General features: G+C 35.8%; 1 protein-coding gene across 1 annotated transcript; it reads left to right on the top strand.

Moving 5' to 3' along the window:
- LOC133181614 (centromere protein F-like) lies at positions 1 to 25,225 on the top strand. The gene is made up of 17 exons (XM_061316160.1): positions 1 to 141; positions 2,497 to 2,709; positions 3,532 to 3,760; positions 4,353 to 4,462; positions 5,483 to 5,777; positions 6,218 to 6,363; positions 6,564 to 6,776; positions 6,871 to 7,022; positions 7,154 to 7,281; positions 8,354 to 16,548; positions 16,661 to 16,720; positions 16,806 to 16,940; positions 17,078 to 17,350; positions 19,330 to 19,443; positions 19,579 to 19,648; positions 21,418 to 22,074; positions 24,008 to 25,225. Exons 1-17 carry the CDS (start codon positions 4 to 6, stop codon positions 24,202 to 24,204), a joined length of 11,325 nt encoding a protein of 3,774 aa, XP_061172144.1. The 5' UTR covers positions 1 to 3; the 3' UTR covers positions 24,205 to 25,225.
- The last annotated feature ends 896 nt before the right edge of the window (positions 25,226 to 26,121 follow it).

Here is a 26,121-nt window from a genome sequence, read left to right as displayed (position 1 = left end):
AAGATGAGTTGGCTAACAGATGAATGGAAGGATGGGCTTCCCTCTCGAGCTCTTCAGAAGATATCTCAGATTGAGGCTCAGCTAGAGAAGCTGAAGAAGGAACGAGAACAGAAGCAGTTCCAGTTTGAGAGCTTAGAACAGGTTCTTTAAACATTCTTTATATAGCTTAAACATGTTAAAAGTGAACAAAGGTGTTATTGTATACATGCTAATTATATCCCCGCTCCGAAGGAGAGGGGGGTATAATGTTTAACCCTTGTGTGTCTGTCTGTCCGTCCGTCCGTCTGTCCATAACAAATTTTTCGTCACAGTTTTCTCAGCAACTACTCATTGCAGATGCTTGAAATTTTAGCACACTCTTTCTTTAGGCATGCCATATGGTGGGATTCATTTTTGTACAATTCCGATGTCAACTTCCTGTTTATCCATGCATCTGTCTGTACCATTACTAACAAATTTTTGTCGCAGTTTTCTCAGCAACAACTGATTGCAGATGCTTGAAATATTAGCACACTCTTTGTTTAGGCATGCCATATTGTAGGATTCATTTTTGTACGAATCTGATGTCAACTTCCTGTTTATCCATGCGTCTGTCCCTACCATACATAACAAATTTTCCTCGCAGTTTTCTCAGCGACTACTGATTGCAGATGCTTGAAATATTAGCACACTCTTTGTTTAGGCATGCCATATTGTAGGATTCATTTTTGTACAAATCTGATGTCAACTTCCTGTTTATCCATGCGTCTGTCCCTACCATACATAACAAATTTTCCTCGCAGTTTTCTTAGTGACTACTGATTGCAGATGCTTGAAATTTTTGCACACTTTTTGTTTAGGCATGCCATATTGTAAGATTCATTTTTGTACGAATCTGATGTCAACTTCTTGTTCATCCCTGTGTCTGTCCGTAACTGAACTTGTGTACATTCACATCAGAGTGTAAATTCACATCAAAACGGGGGTATTACTAGTGAGCATTGGCTCACAGACTTCTTGTTAAATTTTTTTATTAGGGCTGGGACAAAGCACTTTCTTCTATAATGATACATTTCACAGCATTTATGCCATGATACTTTTTAACTGGTTATGAAATTTTCAAAATATGTATAAATTTTTCATTTTGGGTCATCCTTATCAAGAAATTTTTGTTTAATGTACTTTTTTGATGTTTTCAGTACAAGATATACATGGGACAGTTAGACAGATTTAATATTTATTGCTCTAAAAACTTTCAATGTAAAAAGCATCTTTGAGAAATGATAAAACTTAACTTTAAAAATGATACGGACAATCTGTTTTTCCCTGGAAACAACAAAAAAAAAAATAATAATAAAATAAAAATAAAATTTAAAGAACTGAAAAAAATGATTGGGTAGGGGTGATTTTGATGGATCAGTCAGAGTACATCAAACAATCATTTTTTATTGTTGGCCTTGTATTGAATTAACATACCTTCACAAATAAGAATAATTTATTCATAGTGAGTGTATATGCATTGTAAATCATATATTATGAATAAAAGTGGTATTACTTATTATATAAATGTGGGTCATATTGTAACAGATTGAAAATTAAAAAAAAACATTTGTAATTTTGAGAACTATTGGGATAAAAAATTCTCAAAATTATACTTTAATGAGTTAATAACAGTAAGAGATATTCACACCATCTGAGACTTCTCAACCTATGTCAAGTCCTTGGACTTGGAGCAATCCCTATTCTAAATGCAGAGTCCGAAATGAAATTTACCAAATCCCAGATGTCAGGCCTTAAGGAATTTTGAACCCCTTTACAAACTGTGTCTGGTTCAAAGAACATGAATGAGTCTAGTACCCAAACTATTGTTTGTTTAATTTTGCCATGGTATGCAAGCAATTGACTAATTGCTTTACAAAGAGAGTCTGGTTGAAATAACATGAATAAGTTTAAGACATGTCTAGATGTCATAATGCTGTTGTTTATAATGCTACAACTCAACTTCACTAGCCTCTGCCATGTTGTAAAAAAATATGAAATCTTGATAGAGACTCTCCTGAAAAGAAACTCTCAATCCTGAACATAAAACTGAACTAACCCTGGCCCAAATTTTCTCAGTAGCTAAAATTTGAGTTGCATTAATTTCAAGTCGCAAAATCATTTTTTCTGGTGGCAAAAATGACCACTTCAGTGACAACTTGGAGCATGATATATATTTTATATTTTAAACCCAAGTGTAAAGTAAAACAAAGAAAAATTAAGTCTGAATAACATTTTGTTTTCGTATCAATATTACTACAAACGTATCAATACCCCTATCGTCCTCATACAGAATCAATATTTTGATACATGTATATTGTCCCAGCCCTGTAATTTAATACATTAATGTTTAGGTTGCTCAAACCACCCATCCCAGAAAATTACTGTTGATTTTTAATTTTTTTATAGCTTAATTTAAGATTAAATGCTGATGTGCATATAAATCAGTTTGCCACTCATGAAATATGAACATTTCAGGCATTACAAGTACAAAAGAGAAAAGTGGAAGAAGAAAAGAACAATCAGTCATCGTTGAAAAGGGAAAACCAGACTTTATCTGAGTCGTGTCAAGATATAGAAAACAAGCGACAGAAACTCGCCCAGGAGCTACAATCTAAAGAGAATCAGATTTCTTGTCTGGATGGCAAACTCTCACACACCAAAGCACAACTAGACACAGAGACTGCCAAAGTAAGAACATTTATTTACTTTGGGAGGAGAAAGGTTAAAACTCCATGTGACATTGAGGGAATATTTTAATATATACAGTTGAACTTCGGTATCTCAAATGTCGATATGTGTTGAATAATATAGATATGACAAAGTTACGGTAGTTGGAAGACCCTTCGATTACAGGGGCATAAAACGCGCCAGTCATATGGACTGACAGCGATGCTGTCTTTACCAATCACAAGCATTTTCAGTTGGTCTTGCCAGCATGACTGGCAGTTTTCCATGTCTCTAATGGGAGAATTTTTTGTACTTTGAGTAAATGTAGATTACCCTAACCAATAAATACATTTATTTCCTATCTAGCTTGTAATACGAGATTTGATTGGTTTGCAAGTTGGATGAACATTTCCGTACACCTGGCTTGAGCCAGGGGCAAATAACATGATGTCACAATGTATTGTAGCATGTAGTAAATCTTATTGATAGTTTGAAACCTCATTGATTGGACTTTGTTTTACAACAAATTTATTTGGATACATAGGAAATAAATAGGTTATCCAGGTCCAATCAAGAGTATATGGTTTGGTGATTTACCCCAGGTTGTATTCCATACACCCTTCAACCTTTGGCCTCAGGGTGTATGGAATAAAACCTGGGGTAAATTCCCATGCACCATTGATTGAACCTGGATAACTAATAATGTCCACATTTTCAGTACTGTCAAATCGGGTGTCATGGCTAACAATCTAGACCAAAGTTTTCAACAGAAATTACTTTATCTCTGGTTATTAAATTTACTTTAAATAAAACAGGATGAGACCAATAATTCCATATTCTCAGGTAAATCAGCTCCAATCTGAATTAGAACGGCTACAACGAGAAAATGATGAGCTTGTTAAGAAGATGGAGAAAATCTCTGGTGACCATGGGAAGTTGCAGGAATACAGTAAACAACAAAAAGGTCAGCTTGACCATCAGCAGGAGAAGATCCGCGCTCTGGAGATGGACCTTAAGAGGCTCGGGGATAACTGTGACAAGATGCCGAACACAGGATCAGCAACCTCTACTGGTAAAAACTAACGTTACTTAAGTTTGTTACTTTAGTACCTACCACAGCGGTGGTACAGGTAAGAGAGTGGTATTACATCTACCACTTTAAGTTGTCGTCATTTACTAATCAACAAGTATATTTAATTAAGCTGGGACCATGTTCTAATACATTCACCTATTTTTTTTATGAAGCTATGCAATACATATTTCATTACGCAGAGTCCAGCATAATATGACTGAATCATGATTGCTGAGTTAAAGGTGTAAAGTTTTAAATAATTGGTAATTTTCTTTAATGTACTAGATAAAGATATGAATACCTTTTTAAAAAAGTTTGAATAATTGTACATGTAATATATTAAGTATTGCAATCAATGTATTGTGGTAAGCAATTTATGGCAGTCCAACTCTTTGTATTGAAACACTGAAAGGTCATAAATAATGACCTGAGATTTTTCACATAGATATTATGATTTTCTCCTAATGAACATGTTGAGTGGTGTATTATAGTCTTAAAACTTTACATTGTCACTTTATCTTGTATTGACCACAAGCATTGTTAAATGAACATGTGTATAATATACATGTATCATTTGGTTTGTGTTTTATAGCCAGTGATAACCTACTACAACTGGAAATCAAGAAGTGGAAGGACCTCCATGAACAAGATCTGACAAAGATTGAAAACATGAAACTGGAGTATGATACAATGGCAAAACAGGTGAAATATTTCACTTTGTCAATAAATAATTCCCTCTACAGAGTAGAGTGGTGTGTTTTGTTAAGTCATATACATATAGAACAAGTGTTTTCTGATCTTTGTTGTGCTTGATAATATCTCTAATTCCTCAATTAGTAGGTCAATAATGGTAAAAAAAACAAAAAACAAAACAAGATGTGTTTGTGAAACACTGATGCCCCTGTATGGCAACTTATAGCAAAGATTAAACTTTCTCAAATGCAAATCAAATATGTTGATACCCAAAGTAAGGTCTTGTCTCGAGAAATAAACCTGTGAAATATGAAAGGCCTAGAAGCAACCATTGAATAGATATGGAAAAGGTTAAATTTTTTTTCAAAAGTATGTCAAACATCAAGGTCAAGGTCAAATGGTCAAAACTAATGGTGGCAAAGGAAAGGCCTTCTCCCAAGAAATACACAGGTGAAATATGAAAGCTGAAGCACCAATCGTTCAAAAGTTATGGCCAAGGTTAAAGTTTTCCAAAAGTAGGGCAAACTCCAAGGTCAAGGTCAAAATGTCAAATCTGTTGGTATCCAAAGGAAGGTCTTCTCACAAGGATTATACATGTGATATATGAAAGCCCTAGCACCAACTGTTCAAAAGTTATTGAAAAGGTTAAAGTTTTCCAAAAGTAGGTCAAACTCTAAGGTCAAGGTCAAAGGGTCGAAGTTGTTGGTATTCAAAGGAAGGTCTTGTCACAAGGATTACACATGTGAAGTATGAAAGTCCTAGCACCAACTGTTCAAATGTTATGGCCAAGGTTAAAGTTTGGTAAAATTTGCAAAACTGGGTCAAACTCCAAGGTCAAGGTCAAAAGGTCATATATGGTGGTACCAAAGGAAAGGTCTTGTCATATTGTCAATAGTTATGGGCTAGGTTAAAGCTGACAACAGACAGACAGGAAAAAAACAATATACCCCCAGGATCTTTCGATCTGGGGGCATAAAAAAACTTTAAATTATATCATAGCCATGTAAAGTTAATTTTTTTCTGTAATAGGCAGAAGCACAGATTGAAAAATTAAAGGAAGAACTGAGAAAAAGCCATTCACAGAATACTGAATCTCAGCTAAAAATTGACAACTTAAATCTACACCAACAGAAAAGTCAGTCTGCAGCCCTAGGAGTCCCACAAAGCCAGAACTCCTACAATAAACCTCAAAACGGACACCACAGGGATAATGATATATTTGGAACTTCTCAGACACAGAGCAAACCTAGGAATGACCATGACATCTTTGGGACATCGAAATCACAGAATGGAGGCCGACATCAACAAGTCTCTTGTCTACCAGGTATCAGCTGTTTTAACAAAAAAGAACAGTTTAACCAATAGGTTGGACTTTGGGAATGGTTGAGAAATGAGATGACAAAAGCCTAACCTTTCAATCAGAGAAAGCATGCACCGACCAAATCCTGTGAAATTTATGAGGCAAATGAAATAGATACATGTACATCACTATTTGATGAATGGGTGGGGCACAGATATAAGTTTATCACTGCTTCCTGAGGTCAAAACTATCTCTAAAATTGTTAAACCCAACACTTTAAAGGGACATAATCTATGAAATGGACTTCAATGTCAAAAACTTCATAACTTTGAATTGCTTTGAAAAACTATGACATTTACATGAATGTCTTTGAATTGGTAATAAGATTTTGAAATTGGATGGTTAACTTACACTTACATGTTATATGTTTCTTTTTCATTAACAACATTGTACTCTTTGACCAGGCAATACCACAGGCATATCAGATTGTGACTGGAAAACTAACGTACCTCCCCAGGGACAGAAGTTTTTACAACAGTTGGAGGGACAGGTGGAGAAAATGAAGAAGGAGAGAGACCAGAAACAGTTCCAGATTGACAGTCTGGAGCAGGTAGAATCCCCACCACAGAGGAACCTCCACTAATAAAACATTTCTTTTCTTTAAAATTCAAAGTCTCATAAAGCAAATGCTGGTATTAAAGATGATATCAAAAATTAAGATTGTTTTAGGAATTATTGAATTGTTCTACAAATGTGCAGACATAATCAGTAATGTAGTTTTTATTTTAATCCTGACAAAAATAATTGTAGGCATTAGAAATACAGAAGAGAAAAGTGGAGGAGGAGAGAAATGCTGCTTCTTCACTGAAGCGAGAGATTCAGCAGCTCTCGGAGTCATGTGAAGAGCTAGAAAAAACACGTCAGAAAATTTCACAAGAGAGTCAGACAAAAGACAACCGCATCTCGTGTTTAGATGGACAGCTGTCTCACACCAAAGCACAGCTCGACACACAGACCCAAAAAGTAAGTTCTGGGGAAGAACTACAACATTTTATCAGATTAAATGTTTTAAATATACATATATTCCTGCTAACCTTGGAGATACTACTTATTGTAGGCCTCTAAGCTTGAGCTGGAGCTTGAGAAGATTAAGAACAATCAGCAGGACAGCTCCCATAAAGTGGACCAACTTACAGCAGAGAAAACCAGACTACAGCAACAGGTGGACTCAGTTACACAGGAAGTCCGACAAACCCAGGAAATAGTCAGGTAAAACTCGAGAAAGGATTTGATGAGTTAATAGTGGCTTTTTGTGGTCTCAGAATGTTTAATTTTCAGCATTGCAGTAACAAAAGCATATTCATTTTAAAATGTTAATTTTTTGAAAACATTTTCAATAGTGCCTTAAAGAAAAAAGAAGTTAATGACCAGAAAAAACTGGAGGAGAAAGAATCAGAGTTATACAATGTAAAATCTGAGCTGAAAATCACCAAAGACAACCTGGCAGAGAAAAACAAACAAATGAGTGGTAAGTACTGTAAACCAACTTTTATTTGCATGCGAGAAATATTCGCGAGTTTTGTGACCTACTTTTAACAGGGTTCGACACTAACTTTTTAACTCTGGTGGACCTTCATACATGTAAATGAATGAATTCATTACACAAGGCTTGAAACTAACTTAGGTACCCATTCCAGTCAGACTAATAAAGTACAAGCTTAAACAGTCAATAGAAACAATTAAATTAGTCAGGAGTTTTTCAGCAATATTGTTACACATATTTCCAATATTTTAAAAAATAACGTATTAATCTACATCTTCCAAAAAATTATTTGAATATCATTTATTTACAATGGTAAAAACTTGCATTTATATGCTTCTAAAGGTAGATAAAGTTCAAAATCCCAATTATTAACCAAGTTGTTTATATAAAGAAGTGAATTATTCATGTACATGTATCTATGGCTAGAAGAATTTTTAGTACGATGCCAAACTGACATAAGTGTATGTATTTATTAATTATTTTTTAAATTTATTATTTATTCAGATAAACTGTGATCATTTAATTCTTTTATGTGATTTAATGTACATGTATATCAGGAAAAAACCCCAGAAACTGCAGATAACCTGTTCATAAAATGTAAATCATGCCTGTTTGAACATAAACAATGCATGAATGCAGCTGTCAATCAATCCTAATTATCGCCAAAACTGACCATCAGTGTGCATTCAGGCGTGAAGTGATTTCCTGTTACCCAGTGTAATTTTCACACCTTTCTATATATATTGCATATATTAACATTGACTTGTGCAAATGTAAAACTTGATTGCCAGAAATTTAAAAGGAAAAAAGAAGCTCAATATTTTATGTAAATGTTTAGAAGAAATGTAAAGTTATGTAAAGATTAAGATATACCTTTCTATCAGAAATAGTCACTGGCCGTATTGGACAAGAACACTAAAGGTTTCACTTGCCCAAGCTTAGAATTTACTTGCCCTGGATAATCGGCCAATTGTTAATGTTGATTCCTGGCATATGCATTTGTGAATTATAGTATTATTTTAGGAAGGAATTTAAAAGTGTTTTGTTTCTTTTACAGATGCACAAAGGAGCTGGAGTGCAACAGAGGAAAAACTCAGGGCTACTTTACACGAACATGAAATTGAGGCTAAGAAATACAATGATAATCTCTTTAACAAAGACAAAGAAGTAAAGGACCAACAGAGCGAACTCCGAGGTTTACAGAAGCAGATATCAGACAGCAAGGCTATTCTGGAAAGAAAAGAAAAGGAAATAAACCAACTCAACTTTGTCCGTGAACAGCAGCAAGGAGAGCTTGACGAGTTACAGTCAAAGCTGAAAAAACACCAGGAGGATTATCACTGTCTACAGACTAAACACGACCAGCTACACTCTAGTCACCTCTGTACACTGAATCAACTGCAGGAAATAAAGAAGGAGATAGAAGCCAAGGACAAAAGTATGTCAGAACAGCAGGCTAACTTTGACACTCTGCAGGCTCAGATGTCTGAGAAAGAGTCCAGCTTACAGGGTGAGATAAGTGAGCTTCACACCCAGTTAGCTCAAGCTCATTATGCCACAGAGACAAAGAACAAGGAAATCACGGCCCTGGAGATGCAGATCCTATCAGTTCAGATGCAGTGTGACTCTGTTACCCAGGATTCCCAGAAGAGGTTGGAGGAAGCGGAGAGTAAAGTTGCAGAATTAACAGAAGTCAAAGAAAAACTGACTGACATAGAGAATTCTAAAAATGAAGAGTTGAGAAACTTAAGGTTGGGATTTGAGGAGGCAGAGCAGAATGTCCAGAAAGCACAAGCCGATCTGGAGACTTTGCAGTCAGAGCAAAAAGAAAAAGATGCTGAATGTGTGGATTTACAATCAAAATTACAGCAAGTGTCTGATGCTCTCCATGATAAGGAAAAGGAATTGAGAGAAGTCTCAAACAATTTGTCTGAACTGCAGGAAAATTCAGGCAGAGAACATGCAAAATTAACAACAGATCTTGAGAACATGAAGTTACAGATGGCAGATTTATCTGAGGAGAGAGACAAACTACAGGATGCTGTTAATAAGAAGAGTGCAGACATCACAGAATTGGAAAAGGAACTGAAAGAAAAGAATAATGAGATAAAGAATCTGAGTTTGAGATGTGATGAAATGAGAAAGGAGAATGAGGATCTAACAGCTGAGAAATCCACCATACAAAGTCAGTTAAGCCAGGCTAATGATGCCTTGACAAGTAGATCAAGAGAGCTGGAGGAAACTCGTACAAGATTGGAGACAGAGAACCACAAACTCATCACAGACCTCACAAACAAGCAAACTCAAGTCTCCTACATGAATGAACAAATTAAGAAGATGAAAGAAGACAAGGAAAAACATTTACAAGCATTACAAGTCAAATCACAGGAAATCTGTAAATTGGAGAGTGAAATTGAAGCCCTAGTAATTGAGAAAGAAAATATTGTAAAATTATCTGAAGGATTAAAGGATGTGGAGAGAGTCAAGAATGAAGAAATTCAGAAACAAGAGAAACAAATTCAGCAACTAGAGTCAATTGTTGAAAACAGGAAAAGTGAAATACAGTCCCTGCAATCTGAACTTGAAACAGTGAAAAATGACTTGTCGAAAGAACTTCAAAAACTCTCTGAAGAAAATGAAACTCTCTCTGTGAAGCAGGCATCCCTGATTGAAAACCATGACAAATTAGAACAAGTCCTCAAAGAGAAGAGTTTGGAATTGCAGACAGTGAGGAAAGATCTAGTGGACAAGCAATCAGAAATTAAAACTCTTCAAACCGCAAATGAGAATATAAGTGAGAATCTGGCTCAGAGCGAAGCACTTTCAAGAGACCTTCAGCATAAACTTGAACAAGAAGATGAAGTTGTGAATTTAAAATCTTGTGAACTCTCATCAACCTTGAGAGAATTGGAACAAATAAAACAGACTGCTGCTAATGAGCAGCAAAATCTGGCCACAAAGGTACAGGACTTGGAGAAAACCAATAAAGAAGTGATGGAGGACAAAGAACATTTAAAATATTCTGTAGAGGCACTAGAAAAAGAGAGGGAGAAACTGCAAACTTCCATCAAAACTCTCCAAGAGGAGCAGACAACATTGTGTTCACAGCTGGAGAAGAATACACAGGAGACAACAGAGAAAGCCACAAAATTAGAGGAATTGTCCAGAAGTCTTCAACAAGCAAACGAAGCCATGTCACTGAAAGATAGTGAGATTGGAAAGCTGAGGGAAGAATTAAAATCTGTAAATGAAGAGACTTGTCTTGAGATTGAAAAAAGAGCACAGTCTTTATTACAGCAAGAAAGTGAAATAAATTCTCTGAAGGAACAGTACCTCAAATTAGAGCAGGCCTGTGAGGTCAAGGACAGTCAAATTTCATCATTAGAAACAAAACTAAGTGAGAACCAACAGACATTAAATGAGCTACACGGCAGTTTGGATAAAGAGGTGGAGAAGGTTAATGATGCAGAAGCTGAATTAAAGGATTTAAGAACAAGGAGCAGCCAGGCAGAGGAACTGATTAAAGAAAAGGAAACACATATAGATTGTCTGCAAAGAGAAATAAGAGAATCACAGAATAAATTTTCCTGTGACATGGAGAAACTCACTGCTGAGAATTCAGAACTGAAAGTTCAATTAGAAGAGTTGAGTTCAGAAAAAGCAAAAGGACAGGAATTAATCGAGAGCACTTCGTCTCAGAAGGAAGCTCTATTTGAGGAAGTAAAACAAATGAAGGAGGACCTGCAGAAAATGGAGGCTAAGAATGAAATGTTGCAGATGGATATGGAGGACAAAGATGAATGTATAGAGACACTTGAACAAAAAGTGTCCATGATGGAAGAATCGGTAGAGAGCTTGAAGTCACTGACTGCAGAAAAAGACAAGGCTATAACCTCACTGAAGTCTGAAGTAGAAGAGGTCACTGGAAAATTGGATTCACTGATGAATGTGAATGAGGCTTTGGAAAAACAACTGAATGAAAGCAAACTTCACTGTGAGCAGCAGTCATCTGTGTTAGAAATGGAGCGGTTGTCACTAGGGAAGAAAACAGAGAGCGTTGAACAGCTACAAAAGGAATGTGAGGAGTTGAAACTGAAACTGAAGTCTGCTAAAGACAGTGAATGTGAAAAAATCACTTTACTGGAGAAAGCTCAGTTAAATGTTGATGATCTTGGAAACTCTCTTGAAAAGTACCAGGTAGAATTAAAAGAAAGTAAAGAAAATATAAAAGTATTGGAATCAAAATGTGGCCTGCTTCAAGATCAGTGTATAGACAAAGATCAGAGTCTGACAGAAAAACAAGCAGAAATTAACAACCAGATAACTCATATTAGCACACTGGAAGAGACTGTAGCTCAGTTACAAGAAAGGTTGAGCAGTGTGGATGAACTGAACATCAGCAAGGACAATAAATGTGCTCAGTTGGCTGAAGAGTTAACTGATTTACAGCAAGAGTATCAACTAAAGATCGAATTGTTGGAACAACAGAACCTGTCTCTAGAGAGGTACACAGAGAAAGTTCAACAGATAACTCAAGAATCAGAGGTACTGGAGAGACAAAGAAGTAAAGAAACCCAGGACCTGCATGTGAAGTTACAGTATAAACAGGATATACTCGACCGAAAGGTAGCGGAACTACAGAAACTGAAAACCTCACTTGGGGATATGGAAAATCTAGTAAAGTCAACAAACAGTGGCCTAGAGAAGAAAAGTAGTGAAAATCAGACATTGCTTGCTCAGATAGAGGAACTGCAGAGAGAGATGTGCATGTTGAAAGAATCTCATGAGGAGAAAGAGAGGTTACTGAAGTCTCAGAAAGATGCAAGTGAGTTCATGGAAATAAAATTAAAGGAAACTCTTCAGTCAAAGAATCTGGCTGAGGAAACTTTAGATAAGGAATCCTCTGAACTGAGATGCAAAATTGAAACAATGGCAGCTGAAATTGAGGAAAAGAATGTAAAAATAGAGCATTTTCATGGAGACATGGAAGCCAACCAACTTCAGATTCAGTCACTCCAAACTCAACTAGAGGAGAAGAGGAACCTGATTTCAGAACTATCTGTTGTTATTGAAACTAAGGAGTCATCAATCACTGAGCTTAAAGAACAGATTGAAGAAATTGAAGAAAGTAAGTCTTCCCAGAACAGAGCACAACTTGATAAAATATTTGAAAAAGATAAAGTTGTTGAATCATTAGAAACCAGGATTCTGGAACTCCAAGGTCAGCTTGAAGAAAAACAACAGCAGCTGAGGACAGCAGAGTCAGATTTAGAGGTTCAGGTGACTGAATTTGGTAATAGACTTGAACGTAGCCACCAGCAACTGCAGTCTTCAGAACAGGAAATTTGTCATCTAAAAGAACAACTCAAAGAGGCTTCCTCCAAAGAGCTGGAAATTCTGCAGAGACATTCAGAAGCAGAGGGCCAGGCATCATTGTTATCTTCAAAGGTGGAGGAAATTACCAGGCAAAGTGAATCTCAAGTGAAAAATCTCCAAGAAAAGGTTTTATTCCTAGAAAAAGAACTGTCTGAACTGACCACAAGCAGTGCTGGATTGAAAAGAAATGTTGAAGAGCTTGAATTCCAGATATGTTCAACAGAAGAGCAGAACAGAGCACTTGTAGAGCAGAAAGCTAAGCTGGAGAGCAATATGTCAGAAAAAGTAAAGAAAATTGAAAATTTAGAAGAGCAGGTACAGGGACTAGTATTACAGACACAATCAATCTCTGTGGAAAAAGAACAACTTCAAAATGAAAAAGAATTATCCCAAAAAGAAGGAGATGATCTCATTCAGTCATTAACAGACAAGTTGGAGAAATTGGAGGGAGTTTTAGCTGATAAGGAATTAATTGTGTCAGAAATGAGTGATAAGATTTTAAAGTTACAGCAAGATTATGAAGAGGAAGAGAACGTGAGATCTTTGCTGAGTGAAGAAAATGATGAACTACAACAGAAATTACTTCAGGTGGAAGAGAGGCTGTCTGAGGTGGAAATGGAGAAGGTTAGAAATGAGGACAGGATGAAGGAGCTGTTGTCTCAGGACGCTAACAACAGGGATCAGATAGGTCAGCTCGAGGAGGAAATCAGAGCTTTACGAAACTCTGTAGAGGACTTAGAGGTGCTGAAAATAGAACTGACAGAAAAACTCGCTGATGCTGAAAGTAAGCTTCGTCAGAAAACTTCCGAGTTTGTAGAATTAGAAAACAGTCTTCAAAGAGCCAGTGAACAGATAGAGGCATTAAACAGTGAGAACAAGAAACTCCTGGAGACCAATGAAGAAAATCTGTTGAAAATTCAAGAAGCTGAAATCCAAATTAAAGCCAAAAATTGTGATGTTGTAGATAAGGATACTGTTTTAGCTGAACTGGAAACTAGAATAGAGGATATCATTAAAGAAAAGGAAAACATCTCTTTACAAATGCAGGGTGATATTAATCAACTATCTACTGAGGTAGATTCACTGAAAGAGAAACTTTCTGAAGAAAAAGCATGTAAAGGTGCATTGGAAGCCAGGGTCAATACTGTCACTGCCTCTTATGAAGAGGTTTGTAAGAAGAATGAAGATTTACAGTCTGAAACTCTGCAGTTAAAAGAATCAGAGGAAAAATTCAACAATACACTGTCTGAAAACCTCACACAGATTACCGCACTTCAAGACCAAATTCATGGTCTTCAGCAAAATATTGACATGTTGTCAAATGAAAAAACTAATTTACAAAGTAGACTGCAAGAATCTGAATTAGTCATTGAGTCAAGCCAGGGTTCTATTGAGAGTGTGCAACAACAGATAGAGGAATTACAGAAAGAAAAAAGTGTGTTACAAGACTCTGTAGAAGCTCTCCAGAAACAGAACAGAGACCTTGAAGAAAGGCAGCGTGAGTTAACGTATGAAACTGAAACAACGAGAACAGAAATGGAACAAATGACCATTACTCTTAACAACGAGATTGAAAACAAACAGCTGATCATCAGAGATCTAGAGGAGAAAATGGAACTAATTAAAAATCAGTTAGCTGACAATGAAGTGACAGCAAAAAGAAATGCAGAAGATTTTGAATGTGTGAAACAGGAGCTGGAAGAAATGAATGAAAGACTGTGTATGAAAGAGAAGCATATAGAAGATATTGAGGAGACTAAAAACCAAGAAAAAGAGAAATCCACTGCATTAGAATCACAGCTCAACGACCTTCACTTACAACTTAATAGTGCCAAAGGTGAGAATGAACATCTGAACTGTGAGTTACAGAAAGTGAAAGAAGAACTTACTCGGAAGATTGAAATGACTGAGGAACAACTGTTGTTGACCAAAGAAAAAGATCAAAATATTGAGGCAGTTAATAATTGTCATGAAGCAGAAATGAACTCCAAAATTAAAGAAATAGAGGAATTAACATCTCAAGTAGAAAGTCTCTCTAAAGAAGTAGCTGAAATGAAAAGTAGGATTTCTGAGGTGAACACAGAAAAGATTTCTGTTGAAGATGAATTGCATAATTTGAGGAATTATGTCATTGGTTTGGAGGAAGAAAGAAGTTCCTTGGAGTCTCAGATCAGTGCTTCACAATCAGAACTACAGTGTACCCAAACTTTTACCCAGAATGCTCAGCAGCAGATTGATGATGCCAATGAACAGTCCAGAGGTCTGTATGAAACTGTACAGAAGTTAGAGGCAGAGAACCAGGAAAGTGTCAGTAAGATACAACAGTTACAGATTGAGAACCAGAGACTGCAGATCGAGGCAGAGGAGAAGGAAGCAAAGTTAAAAAATGACCTGGATGACCTGCAAGAAAAATGTCTTCAGCAACAGACAGAATTGGATATAAGTTTAAAGACCCAGGAGGAGCTGAAAGGTAAATTTGAGATGATGGAGTGCAGGCTTTGTGAGGTAGAAGAAGAGTTGTCAAAATCAAAAGAGCTTTTGTCTCAGCTTCAGGAGGAGTTAGATTTGAAGACATGTGAACTGACAGACATCAAAGAAAAGATGGTTGACTGTAAAGAAGTACAAAAAATTGAGAATGAAAACAAAGAATTGAAAGAAAAGATTGATTCTACGTCAAAAGAATTAGAACAAGCCTACTCAGAATTAGAATTGATGATTGTGGAGAAGGGAGAGGCTCTGCAAGATCTTGATATGGTTAGACAGGAGAAAGAACAGCTTAGCAAAGAAATGATAGAAATGAACCAAAGAATAATTAAGTTACAAATGGAAGTCGAAGAAAAGGAAGTTACTGTGCAGGAACAGAAACAGAGGCTTGTGTCTGTCACTGAGGAGTGTGGAGGGGAAGTGAAGGAGATCAAACAAGTCATCAGCTCCTCACTAGAACCCACCATCGTAGAATACCAGTCTATTGTCAAAGAAAAGAAGAGACAGATTGTGGAGAAGGAAAATGAGTTGCTGAATCTCCGAGGCAAGATGGTGGAAATCAGCAATAAGCTCAGTGAGAAAGAGGAGGAAATTGCAAAATTATCAGAGACTTGTGAAAAATTAACCAAAGAGAAGGAAGACTTAAAATCTGACATGGGAACTTATCAAGATGCCATGGAAAGTTTGGAAAAGGAAAATGAAGTGTTTTTAGCAGAAAAAAGTATATTGGAGTCTGAATTAAAAGAAATATCAACTGAAAGGGATGAGTCTCTTCAGTTAGTGAAAGAAATGAAGAATACGATACAGGAGATGGAAGTTAATGAACAGAAGAAATCAGAGAAAGTAGAACAACTGTGGAAAGAGGAAAAAGAGAATCTGAACAATAAGATATTGTCCATGGATGCTGAGATCATGGAATTAACAGATAAATTATACAGCCAGTCTCAAAAGGACACAGCAGCCAAGGAAGATCTGGACGTGTTACATCAGAAAATTAAGGAATATGAGGAGGAACATTGTAGATATGAGAAAGACATCCAGAAACACCAGAACAAGGTGGAGGAATTGTCTATAGAGTTAACCCAGAAAAAGGAACAGCTTGCTTCATCAGAGATCAGAAACCAGAATTACAAGGAGGAATTGGACAATCTACAGAAGATACTGAGAGAAAAGACAGAAAAACTGGAAGATGTGCAGACATGCCTTGGAACCAAGGAATCAGAAACAAAGGACATGGAGCGACAGATTGCTGATAAAGAAAAGATAATCCAGGACCTCCAGCAGCAGAATTCTAACAAAGAGAAGGAGAAAGGAGAACTTCTGTCCGAGTTCCTGATTCTCGAGGACCAAAAAGCAGAACTGGAAAAGAGGATTGCCTCCATGGAATTAGAGGTAAAGATAACCAGTTAACCTATAGTCAGCTACACAGGATTTTTTTTTTGTTTTTGTTTTTTTTTTTACATATGTAGCTGCTAAAATCTGTATCATTTGTTTTTTTTTCTAGTTTGCTGATGCAAAGAACGAAGAAAAAAGAAGAGCAGGAGAAGAGATTGAAAAACTAAGGGTGTGTATTTAACTTAATGTAGATTAAACAATCAGGAAGTTGTTTTTCTTTTTAAAATTTAAAATCCATTTTTTGGGGGGGCTAGATGGAGTACCAAGAAGAAATTGTGAAACTGAAAGGGCAAATACAAACAGAAAGTAGCAAACAGATGGAGATGGAAGAGCAGCATTCTAAGTATCTGCTGGAAATAAAAGAAAGTCATCACAGCAAGATGCAAGAGGTGAGATATTTATATAGTAAAAGTCCAAAAGCAATAATCTTCATTCTGTTGATTCAGGAGTTTGTATATTTACATGTATGTAGTAAACTTCAATTATCATGTGATTTTCAATGTGCTGTTGGGTTCTATCTTGGTAGCTACAAGACAAACATAGAGAAGACAGCAGAAAGCTTCAAGAACAGTACGAGGCAGAGTTGAGTTTACTCAAAGACTCGTTATCCCAGAATTCAACTGCTGAGGAGGAAGGAGCCAGACTGAAAACAGAAAATGAGAAGCTGGAAAAAATGGTAGAAAAGTATAGAAACAAGATGGAGGTCAGCGAGAGAAAAGAGACCAAGCTTACTGAAAAGATTGTAGAATTAGAGTCTGAGATTAGAAAGTCAAAGGAGCAGAGCAACAAGTATGATGAGGTATTCATATTTCTGAGTTACTTGTCAATGAGTATCTATAGATCTATCTATACATCAGAGTTACTACTGGTCAACAAGTATGATGAGGTATTTATACATCTGAGTTACTGGTCAACAAGTATGATGAGGTATTTATACATCTGAGCTACTGGTCAATAAGTATGATAAGGTATTTATACATCTGAGTTACTGGTCAATAAGTATCTACAGGTCTGAGTTACTGGTCAATAAGTATCTATAGGTCTGAGTTACTGATCAATAAGTACAGTGTGATGAGGTATCTATACATCTGAGTTACTGGTCAATAAGTATCTACAGGTCTAAGTTACTGGTCAATAAGTATCTATAGGTCTGAGTTACTGATCAATAAGTACAGTGTGATGAGGTATTTATACATCTGAGTTACTGGTCAACAAGTATCTACAGGTCTGAGTTACTGGTCAATAAGTATCTATAGGTCTGAGTTACTGATCAATAAGTACAGTGTGATGAGGTATTTATACATCTGAGTTACTGATCAATAAGTACAGTGTGATGAGGTATTTATACATCTGAGTTACTGATCAATAAGTACAGTGTGATGAGGTATTTATACATCTGAGTTACTGGTCAATAAGTATCTACAGGTCTAAGTTACTGGTCAATAAGTATCTATAGGTCTGAGTTACTGATCAATAAGTACAGTGTGATGAGGTATTTATACATCTGAGTTACTGATCAATAAGTACAGTGTGATGAGGTATTTATACATCTGAGTTACTGGTCAATAAGTATCTACAGGTCTAAGTTACTGGTCAATGAGTATCTATAGGTCTGAGTTACTGATCAATAAGTACAGTGTGATGAGGTATTTATACATCTGAGTTACTGGTCAATAAGTATCTACAGGTCTAAGTTACTGGTCAATAAGTATCTATAGGTCTGAGTTACTGATCAATAAGTACAGTGTGATGAGGTATCTATACATCTGAGTTACTGGTCAATAAGTATCTACAGGTCTAAGTTACTGGTCAATGAGTATCTATAGGTCTAAGTTACTGATCAATAAGTACAGTGTTATGAGGTATTTATACATCTGAGTTACTGGTCAACAAGTATCTACAGGTCTAAGTTACTGGTCAATAAGTATCTATAGGTCTGAGTTACTGATCAATAAGTACAGTGTGATGAGGTATCTATACATCTGAGTTACTGGTCAATAAGTATCTACAGGTCTGAGTTACTGGTCAATAAGTATCTATAGGTCTGAGTTACTGATCAATAAGTACAGTGTGATGAGGTATCTATACATCTGAGTTACTGGTCAACAAGTATCTACAGGTCTGAGTTACTGGTCAATAAGTATCTATAGGTCTGAGTTACTGATCAATAAGTACAGTGTGATGAGGTATAGATCTATAGATCCAAGTTACTAATAACTGGTCAATAAATAAGGGAATAATGAGGTAACGAATTCCAGAATTTCAAGCAATGTCCCTATAAAATGATTCAGTGTTTTACATAAAATTAACAATCTATGACGAATTCTTCAAAAATTTTCTATAAAGTTAAAACATCAGGATTTTCTCATGATGATAACATGTAAACATCCTTAATTTTGTAGAGATTTGTTCACCATGGCTTAGGAGTGGATCATAACTGGAGTTATTTCCCTTATAGTAGCACAAAAAATAAATTTTATAAAGTTTTTTTTCCCCACTATTTACAATGAATTAAGACCAACTTAGTGCCTATGGTTTCCAATTAAACAATTCCATAGAAATGAAGGAGTGATATGGATTGGGTTAGCATTGTGGCCCATTTTCCTTTTATCAATAAAAGGGGGGGGGGGGGGAGTGAATAAAATTAAGAATTTTCTGTTTTTATTACAGCAGATAAAATGTGTATTTGATAAATTTAATGCTTTATACATTTTTGGGTTGATAAAAAGACAGCATTATTATTAAAGATCATTGTGTGAAATTATATATATTTTGTAGTTCTTATCAAAATGGGAGAATAAATGTACTCGGCTGTCTACAGAACTGACAGCAGAGAGGAATAAGAACCACAAACTGAAAGACACCCTGGACAGCAAAAAAGTGGAACAAGAGGTAATGTATGCCCAATGCACTGTATAGAAGTATAAATAAAATAAGGGTTCTGCTGCACAAAACATTGTCAGGTTATCCAGTGGTAAACAAATCTGTATGTTATATGTTTATATGAGTGAAATGTTTTGCATTTAGGAGGAAGTCGCAACATTGAAGAAAGAAATTGCACAGCTACATCAGAAGGTGGAAAATCTTCAAAAGTCAAGTAAGTGAAAAAATCACACAGATAAACACAAGGTGGAAAAGCTATTTCAGGAGTCAAGTAAGCCAAAAATTGCACAGCTGAACACGAGATGGAAAATCTTCAAAAGTCAAGTACAATAAATCAAAAATAACACAATTGAACACAAGGTGAAAATCTTCAAAAATCAAGTAAGTCAAAAATTGCACCTCTACACAACACATCTACACAATGTGGAGGAGCTTTAAAAGTCAAGTACATTTAAATCAAAAATCACACAGCTGCAATGCAAGGTGGAAAATCTTTAGATGCAGGGATTAGTATCCCTTGTATGCAGGTCTGGTTAAAGGACTCTGTGCCAATTGAAAATTGACTCTCAAAATTAAAGTAAAAATTCCCAAATGTCAATGAGATTGAATTTTTGGATGCTTCTGATCAATGATCTTGGAATTTTTAGATTATATACAGATGTTCGTAAAGGAAATGCCTTAATTCTAACTGCCTTTTTTCTACAGTAAAACATAATAAGTCAGAATGTAGTATATGTATTAATAAATGCTACTGGAGGGTATTGCTGAAAAAAGAGTTTAAATCAGAATACACATTTGAAAATCTCTACTACTAGTCAAGGTGAGTAGAAAGTAAGACAAGTTATACAAATGCATTCTATGTGAAAGACATCAAACCTGACAGATGTATAGTGCCTCAGGTCAGATGTGTCATTTTGTACACTGCGCAGGAACGACTGTACACGGGACCGAATGTCCTGTGTTTCTGTACATGGGACCAAATGTCCTATGTTTCTGTACACGGGACCAAATGTCCTGTGTTTCTGTACACGGGACCAAATGTCCTGTGTGACTGACAGTACACGGGACCGAATGTCCTGTGTTACTGTACACGGGACCAAATGTCCTATGTTTCTGTACACGGGACCAAATGTCCTGTGTTTCTGTGCACGGGACCAAATGTCCTGTGTTTCTGTACATGGTACCAAATGTCCTGTGTTTCTGTACATGGTACCAAATGTCCTGTGTTTCTGTACATGGGACCAAATGTCCTGTGTTTCTGTACATGGTACCAAATGTCCTGTGTTTCTGTACATGGTACCAAATGTCCTGTGTTTCTGTACATGGGACCAAATGTCTTGTGTTTCTGTACATGGGACCAAATGTCTTGTGTTTCTGTACACGGGACCAAATGTCTTGTGTTTCTGTGCACGGGACCAAATGTCCTGTGTTTCTGTACATGGTACCAAATGTCCTGTGTTTCTGTACATGGGACCAAATGTCCTGTGTTTCTGTACATGGGACCAAATGTCTTGTGTTTCTGTACACGGGACCAAATGTCCTGTGTGACTGACTGTATACGGGACTGAATGTCCTTTGTGACTGTACATGGGATTGATATCCTGTTTGACCAAAAAAACTTTTGCATAGGCAGCAAATGTGACTGTGATTGAAAAAAATAAGTCAGATAGGTAAAAAAAAAAGCTACAACTTAAGATCAAAAATATCTGTGAAGTAACTGTAGAAAAATCAAACAGCTTCTCTCTAAAGGCAGGTTTGTAACCAAAAAATAATGAAACAGCTCAAACAAAATATAGTAAATCTAAATTAAAGATCGTGTTATCTAAGTGGAAACAATGCTTGGAATTCTGTGAATAACATCCATCGAGTATTAAGTCTAAAATAAGTTTAACCTTAACCATGGTGTTTGTTGAATTTAGAATGACTGTGTATGAATCACACTGATTTAAGTTGCTTCTATTTACATAAGGCTTTTATTTGTAGGTAAGGCCGAATCTTCACAGAAGCCTACAACAGCTAGAAAAGGAATATCATTGTCAAGATCACCAAGATCAGCTGGACATTCTAAAGTGGACTCTTCAGGGGTCAGTAGTGGTCAGATAAACTCTGCCCCTCCTGTGGGAGGAGTCACTATTGTCAAGCCAGAGGCCAGGTTCCTACAGGTGCCAGGTAAAGGAGTAACACATAAATCTCCCAACAAAGGGAGGTCACCCCAAAATTCACAAACTTCTAAGTCTCTGTTCTCCAAAGATAAGATTCAGAGGATCGGGGAGAAAAGTGCTTTTGTAGGCAGAAGTAAATTTGAGCCTGTGACTAAGCCAATAGGAACTAGTTCTAGTTCATTTCAGCCAGTGACTGCCAAGCCTGTAAATAGTGCTATTAATGCCGAGAGCATAAAAACATCAGTGTCAAGTGTAAGACCTGTGAACTCTGTTAGTGCTACATCGGACTCTGTGAGGACTAAGGGGCTCTGGAGTGTCCCCCAGTCACAGGGAGGATCAAGTGTCTCCTCCACAAAGGAAGGATCAAATTTGCCTGGAAGTACTGTGCCAGATTCAGAGAGACCACGTACTGGGGAGAAACGGTTGTCCTCCGAAACCCAGGATGAGATTGTACCAAAGAAAAAGAAGAGTTTAAATGGTAGGTACAATACATTTATCTATAAATACACATTTACATTTACATTTGTGTGTTACTCTGCTTAAATTTTTATTGAATGCAGACAAAGGTCTTAAATTAATGTTTACTCTTCTCTTTATTTGTGGAGAATTTATTTTTTTTTTTTTGTATCCCGTTATGAAAATTTGGAAGGGGGCAGGGGATTATGGGGTGTCTTATGTCCCTCGCCCAACTGTGGCTTTGACTGAGTGAAGTTAAAAATGTTCATAGTAAAAGCGTAGCTGAGATTACAGTTGAAGACGCAGGTTTTATGGAGTTGCTTTTCTAGATAATTAAAGTGTATGTATATTTTGCTACAGGTCCTTGTGGACAGGAACCCCCCCCCCCCCATTCCCCAGGTCCAAGGATATTTTTCTTCTTTCATAAATTATTCTTCTAGCACACATTTACAATGTAGTCCATATAGAAATTTCAAAAATAATAATAATAAAAAAAAAAAAATAGATAGATAAATAGATAACATTGAATAAATGTTTTATTAAAAAATCATACCCCCCAGTATTATAACAAAGAGAATGTAAGTCACTTCGGTTTGTTTTCATTGGACCCCTCTTGGGTATCAGGCCTAAAATACCATTTAACTACTGCATGTCACCAAAAAGTGTCATCCTTTCTTGTTTCAGTAAATATTTTGTTTTTCATCATGCTATTTAATTGTCCATACATTCCACTATAATCTGACTATTCTTCATTAAAACCAAACATGAAAAATGCCACAAAATTTGGAAATCAAAGGATAAATTACAGAAGTGATGCAAAAATGAAAAATGACACTCCAGAGTTCCGAGTGATTTTGAAATCAAGGGAAAAGTCGGAAATCTGTGAAAAGTTCGGAAAAATTTTAATAAAGATTTAAGAAGCCAAAATTGAATTATGAGAATTTAATTATGCTGCAGGTTTTTAAGATAAGTGCAAGTATGTTTTCTTGGATGAACCTACTGAAGAGCAAAAATGTTCATTTCTGTTTGAATTTTTTCAAGGGTCAAGAAATCATTATATTATCAAAATTGTCAAAAACCGTCGGTCCTGTTGGCAAGGCTGATAAAAATTTGTCTGAACCGAGAACTTACTAGAAAACATTGGACCAAATGACTTTGAAAAAATTGGGCTTTATACAAAATTTTAAAAGATCGGATCAGGGTGTGCAGGTGAAGGTAATAAAAAGAAAAGATGGACGAGTGGCTTTGGTGTTTCATCAACTTTGTTAAAGCACAGACATAAATCATATTATTTATGTCTCTGATTAAAGGCCCTCTATCTTAGAAAATAAAATTGATGTGAGATCAAATGATGTTTAAAAATGAGGCATTTTGGTGTATTTATTGATTTTCCTTTCTGTACAAATCTGGTCTGACAAAACATTGTCTGGTCCAACAGAACCTTTGACTTAGACCAAATGTCTAACGGTGATTTAACAATTTCCACAACTGTGTGTGACCCAGCTTGATGACAATAGGACATGAAACACTTAAGGCTTCATAGGATTTGATCGTGTGACCAACTAAGTTCATTTTCCAGTAAACTTTAATTCTTAAATACAGTCAAACTTTGTTATCTCAGACTTGATGAGACCCAGAAAAAAACCTGATATCCAAGAAAAAGTGGTTGGGACTTTTAATTCACTTTGACTCATCCATGGAATTCGAGATATAGACATTCAAAATAAGGAAGCTCAATTGTATATAATACTTGAAAATGGGCCAAGCATTGATATTCATATTTGCACAATGGGACAAACTGTTTTAAAATCTGTTGGATCATTATTGGGATCGGGATCAAAACTGAAAAGCACATCTCTATTGCTAAAAATTGGCACATTTATATTTTTTTCAGCTCTAACTTTAAAAAGTTTAAGCAGTATTAAATTAACAGAATTATTCTGCATCCCACACAGGTGTTGAAAAGCGCCCTCTGCAGTCCATCACAAACAGTCCGGTGAAGAAAAAAATAGAGGAACCTGAGGACATAAGTTTGGGACCTGCCAAGAGGGCACTTAGTCTGAAAAAGTCCCCTGCCCGGCCTCTTAAACCTCAGAATGAGATCACATCATCAGAGGAGCCTAAAGAAGATGAGGATTGTGTTATTCAGTGATGGAATGGAGTTTATTGTAGTACCAGTCAGGGATGGGAGATAGTGATGTCGAACTGCTCTCTTTAAAAACAGTGTTTATACTTCTGAATGATTGGGTGTTGTTAAGTGATGTTATATGTGAGGTATCAAGTGATTTGAATGTGGGGTAGTATTATTATAAATGTACAATGTATTTGTTTTGTCTGTCTATTTCCTGACTTCATCAATTTGTCATTTACCATGTTTATGTAGATATCATGAAGTATTAATTTACAGCATGCATTTTATCACGTAGGCTATTCCCAGTTTATTAAGAGGTTGGTGAATATGTACATAAGCATTTCCTTAATAAGCTTTTGCCAATAAATTTTAACAGTAGAAATTTTGAAATTATTTAAATTTTATTAATTAATTTGTACTGTTTAAGATTTTTATATGCTTGTTTTTCATTGTCTATTACATATGAACATGTTATTTTCACACTCATTAGATGAAACTGGTTCTGTCTTGAGTTAATCTGCAAAAACAATTTCACTTGAAATATGTTAAGTATTGCTGTAAAGACAGATTCCATGTTTATGTGTTATGTCTCATGATAGTCAAAGAGCTTTCTAACATACTTTTGTTAAAATATAATATAATATTCAAATATTAGTGACATTGCAAGAAAGCAATCAATTTTTTAAGAGTTCTCAATTTTTAAAGCTGTAAGTCAGATATGAAACCACACATGAAATAGAGATTTAAAAAAGCAGGGGATATACAAGCTGTAATAATTTATTAACTAACATGGAGTGGACACTTCATTATCCTGTCTCTGCTCTCTTTATTTTGTTTCACAGTCAGATTTACCGTATTTTCTCTTGTATACCATTTAGTTATATTTTTGTATATACTGTATTTTGACTTGTGAATCAAGTGTGATTTCTCTATGTATGAAAAAAAATACAGAAATACTAATGGACATTTATTATGTTTTGTTTTATTTTAAAGTCATGCAACATATTTTTGCTAACAAAACTGTAGAGCTGAGGAAAGAAGGGGGAAAATTAATGAAAAAAGATTACCCTAATGGCCAGTGGCTCACAATGTCAAGGTCATGTACAGAATATTGGCCAGTGCCTCACAATGTCAAGGTCATGTACAGAAACTTACAGATTTTACAAAAGGACCTACAATTAAGACCAAAAACTTTAGTTGATCGTAAAATTTTGCAAAATTAATGTTTTTGTTAAAATTGCTGGCATAAAAATATTGCTCTAGATTCTTTTTAAAAAGATTATTAAAATCATTTTAAAATAAATGTAAAAAAAAAAAAAAAAAAGAAAAAGTTATTCACAAAATTACATTTTAATTTAGTCGCAAGTTCCTCTGTAAAATGGGACCCTGGTGTACTATGTATAAAGTGTAATGTCCGAGTACCTCTCCATTCCTTAAAAGGAATGGAGCCTACACAGCAAAATGTGCCATTTAGAAGGCATTTCGTGCGTGAAACAAACAAAGGTGTTGGCCACACGTATTTTAGTACCACATACGTTTTCACACGTGAATGTCATGTTTGACACGTACGTTTAACACACGTATATAGATAGTTTTCAGTAGGCCCAAATTAGCAAGAGTTATTTCCCGTTGGCCGCCATATTGGAGGTCAACATGCTCATATTCCTTCATTATTCAACCAACTTTAACTTTTTATACTGGTCATTGTGAGGTAGGAAGCATTTTTTAAAGAAAAATATACATTTGTTAAAGCCTCCTTAATTTCATAATTTTTATTCTATAAAGATTTGTCCCCAAATATTTCTGCTACACCCTCTTAGATTTGGTAAGACAAAGAGGAAAAATTACCAGGTTGACCACCAAGATGGCGGCCAAGGGAAATAACTCGGAGAGAAAATATGTCATATGAAAACTATCTATTGACTACCATATGTTACA

The sequence above is a fragment of the Saccostrea echinata genome, unplaced genomic scaffold (assembly GCF_033153115.1).
Source record: "Saccostrea echinata isolate AGI-Se365-2 ecotype Australia unplaced genomic scaffold, CSIRO_AGI_Sech_v1 ptg000009l, whole genome shotgun sequence".
NCBI classification, from domain to species: Eukaryota; Metazoa; Mollusca; class Bivalvia; order Ostreida; family Ostreidae; genus Saccostrea; species Saccostrea echinata.
Note: the sequence above shows the minus strand (reverse complement) of the source record. Positions and strands in the feature narration are given on the sequence as shown.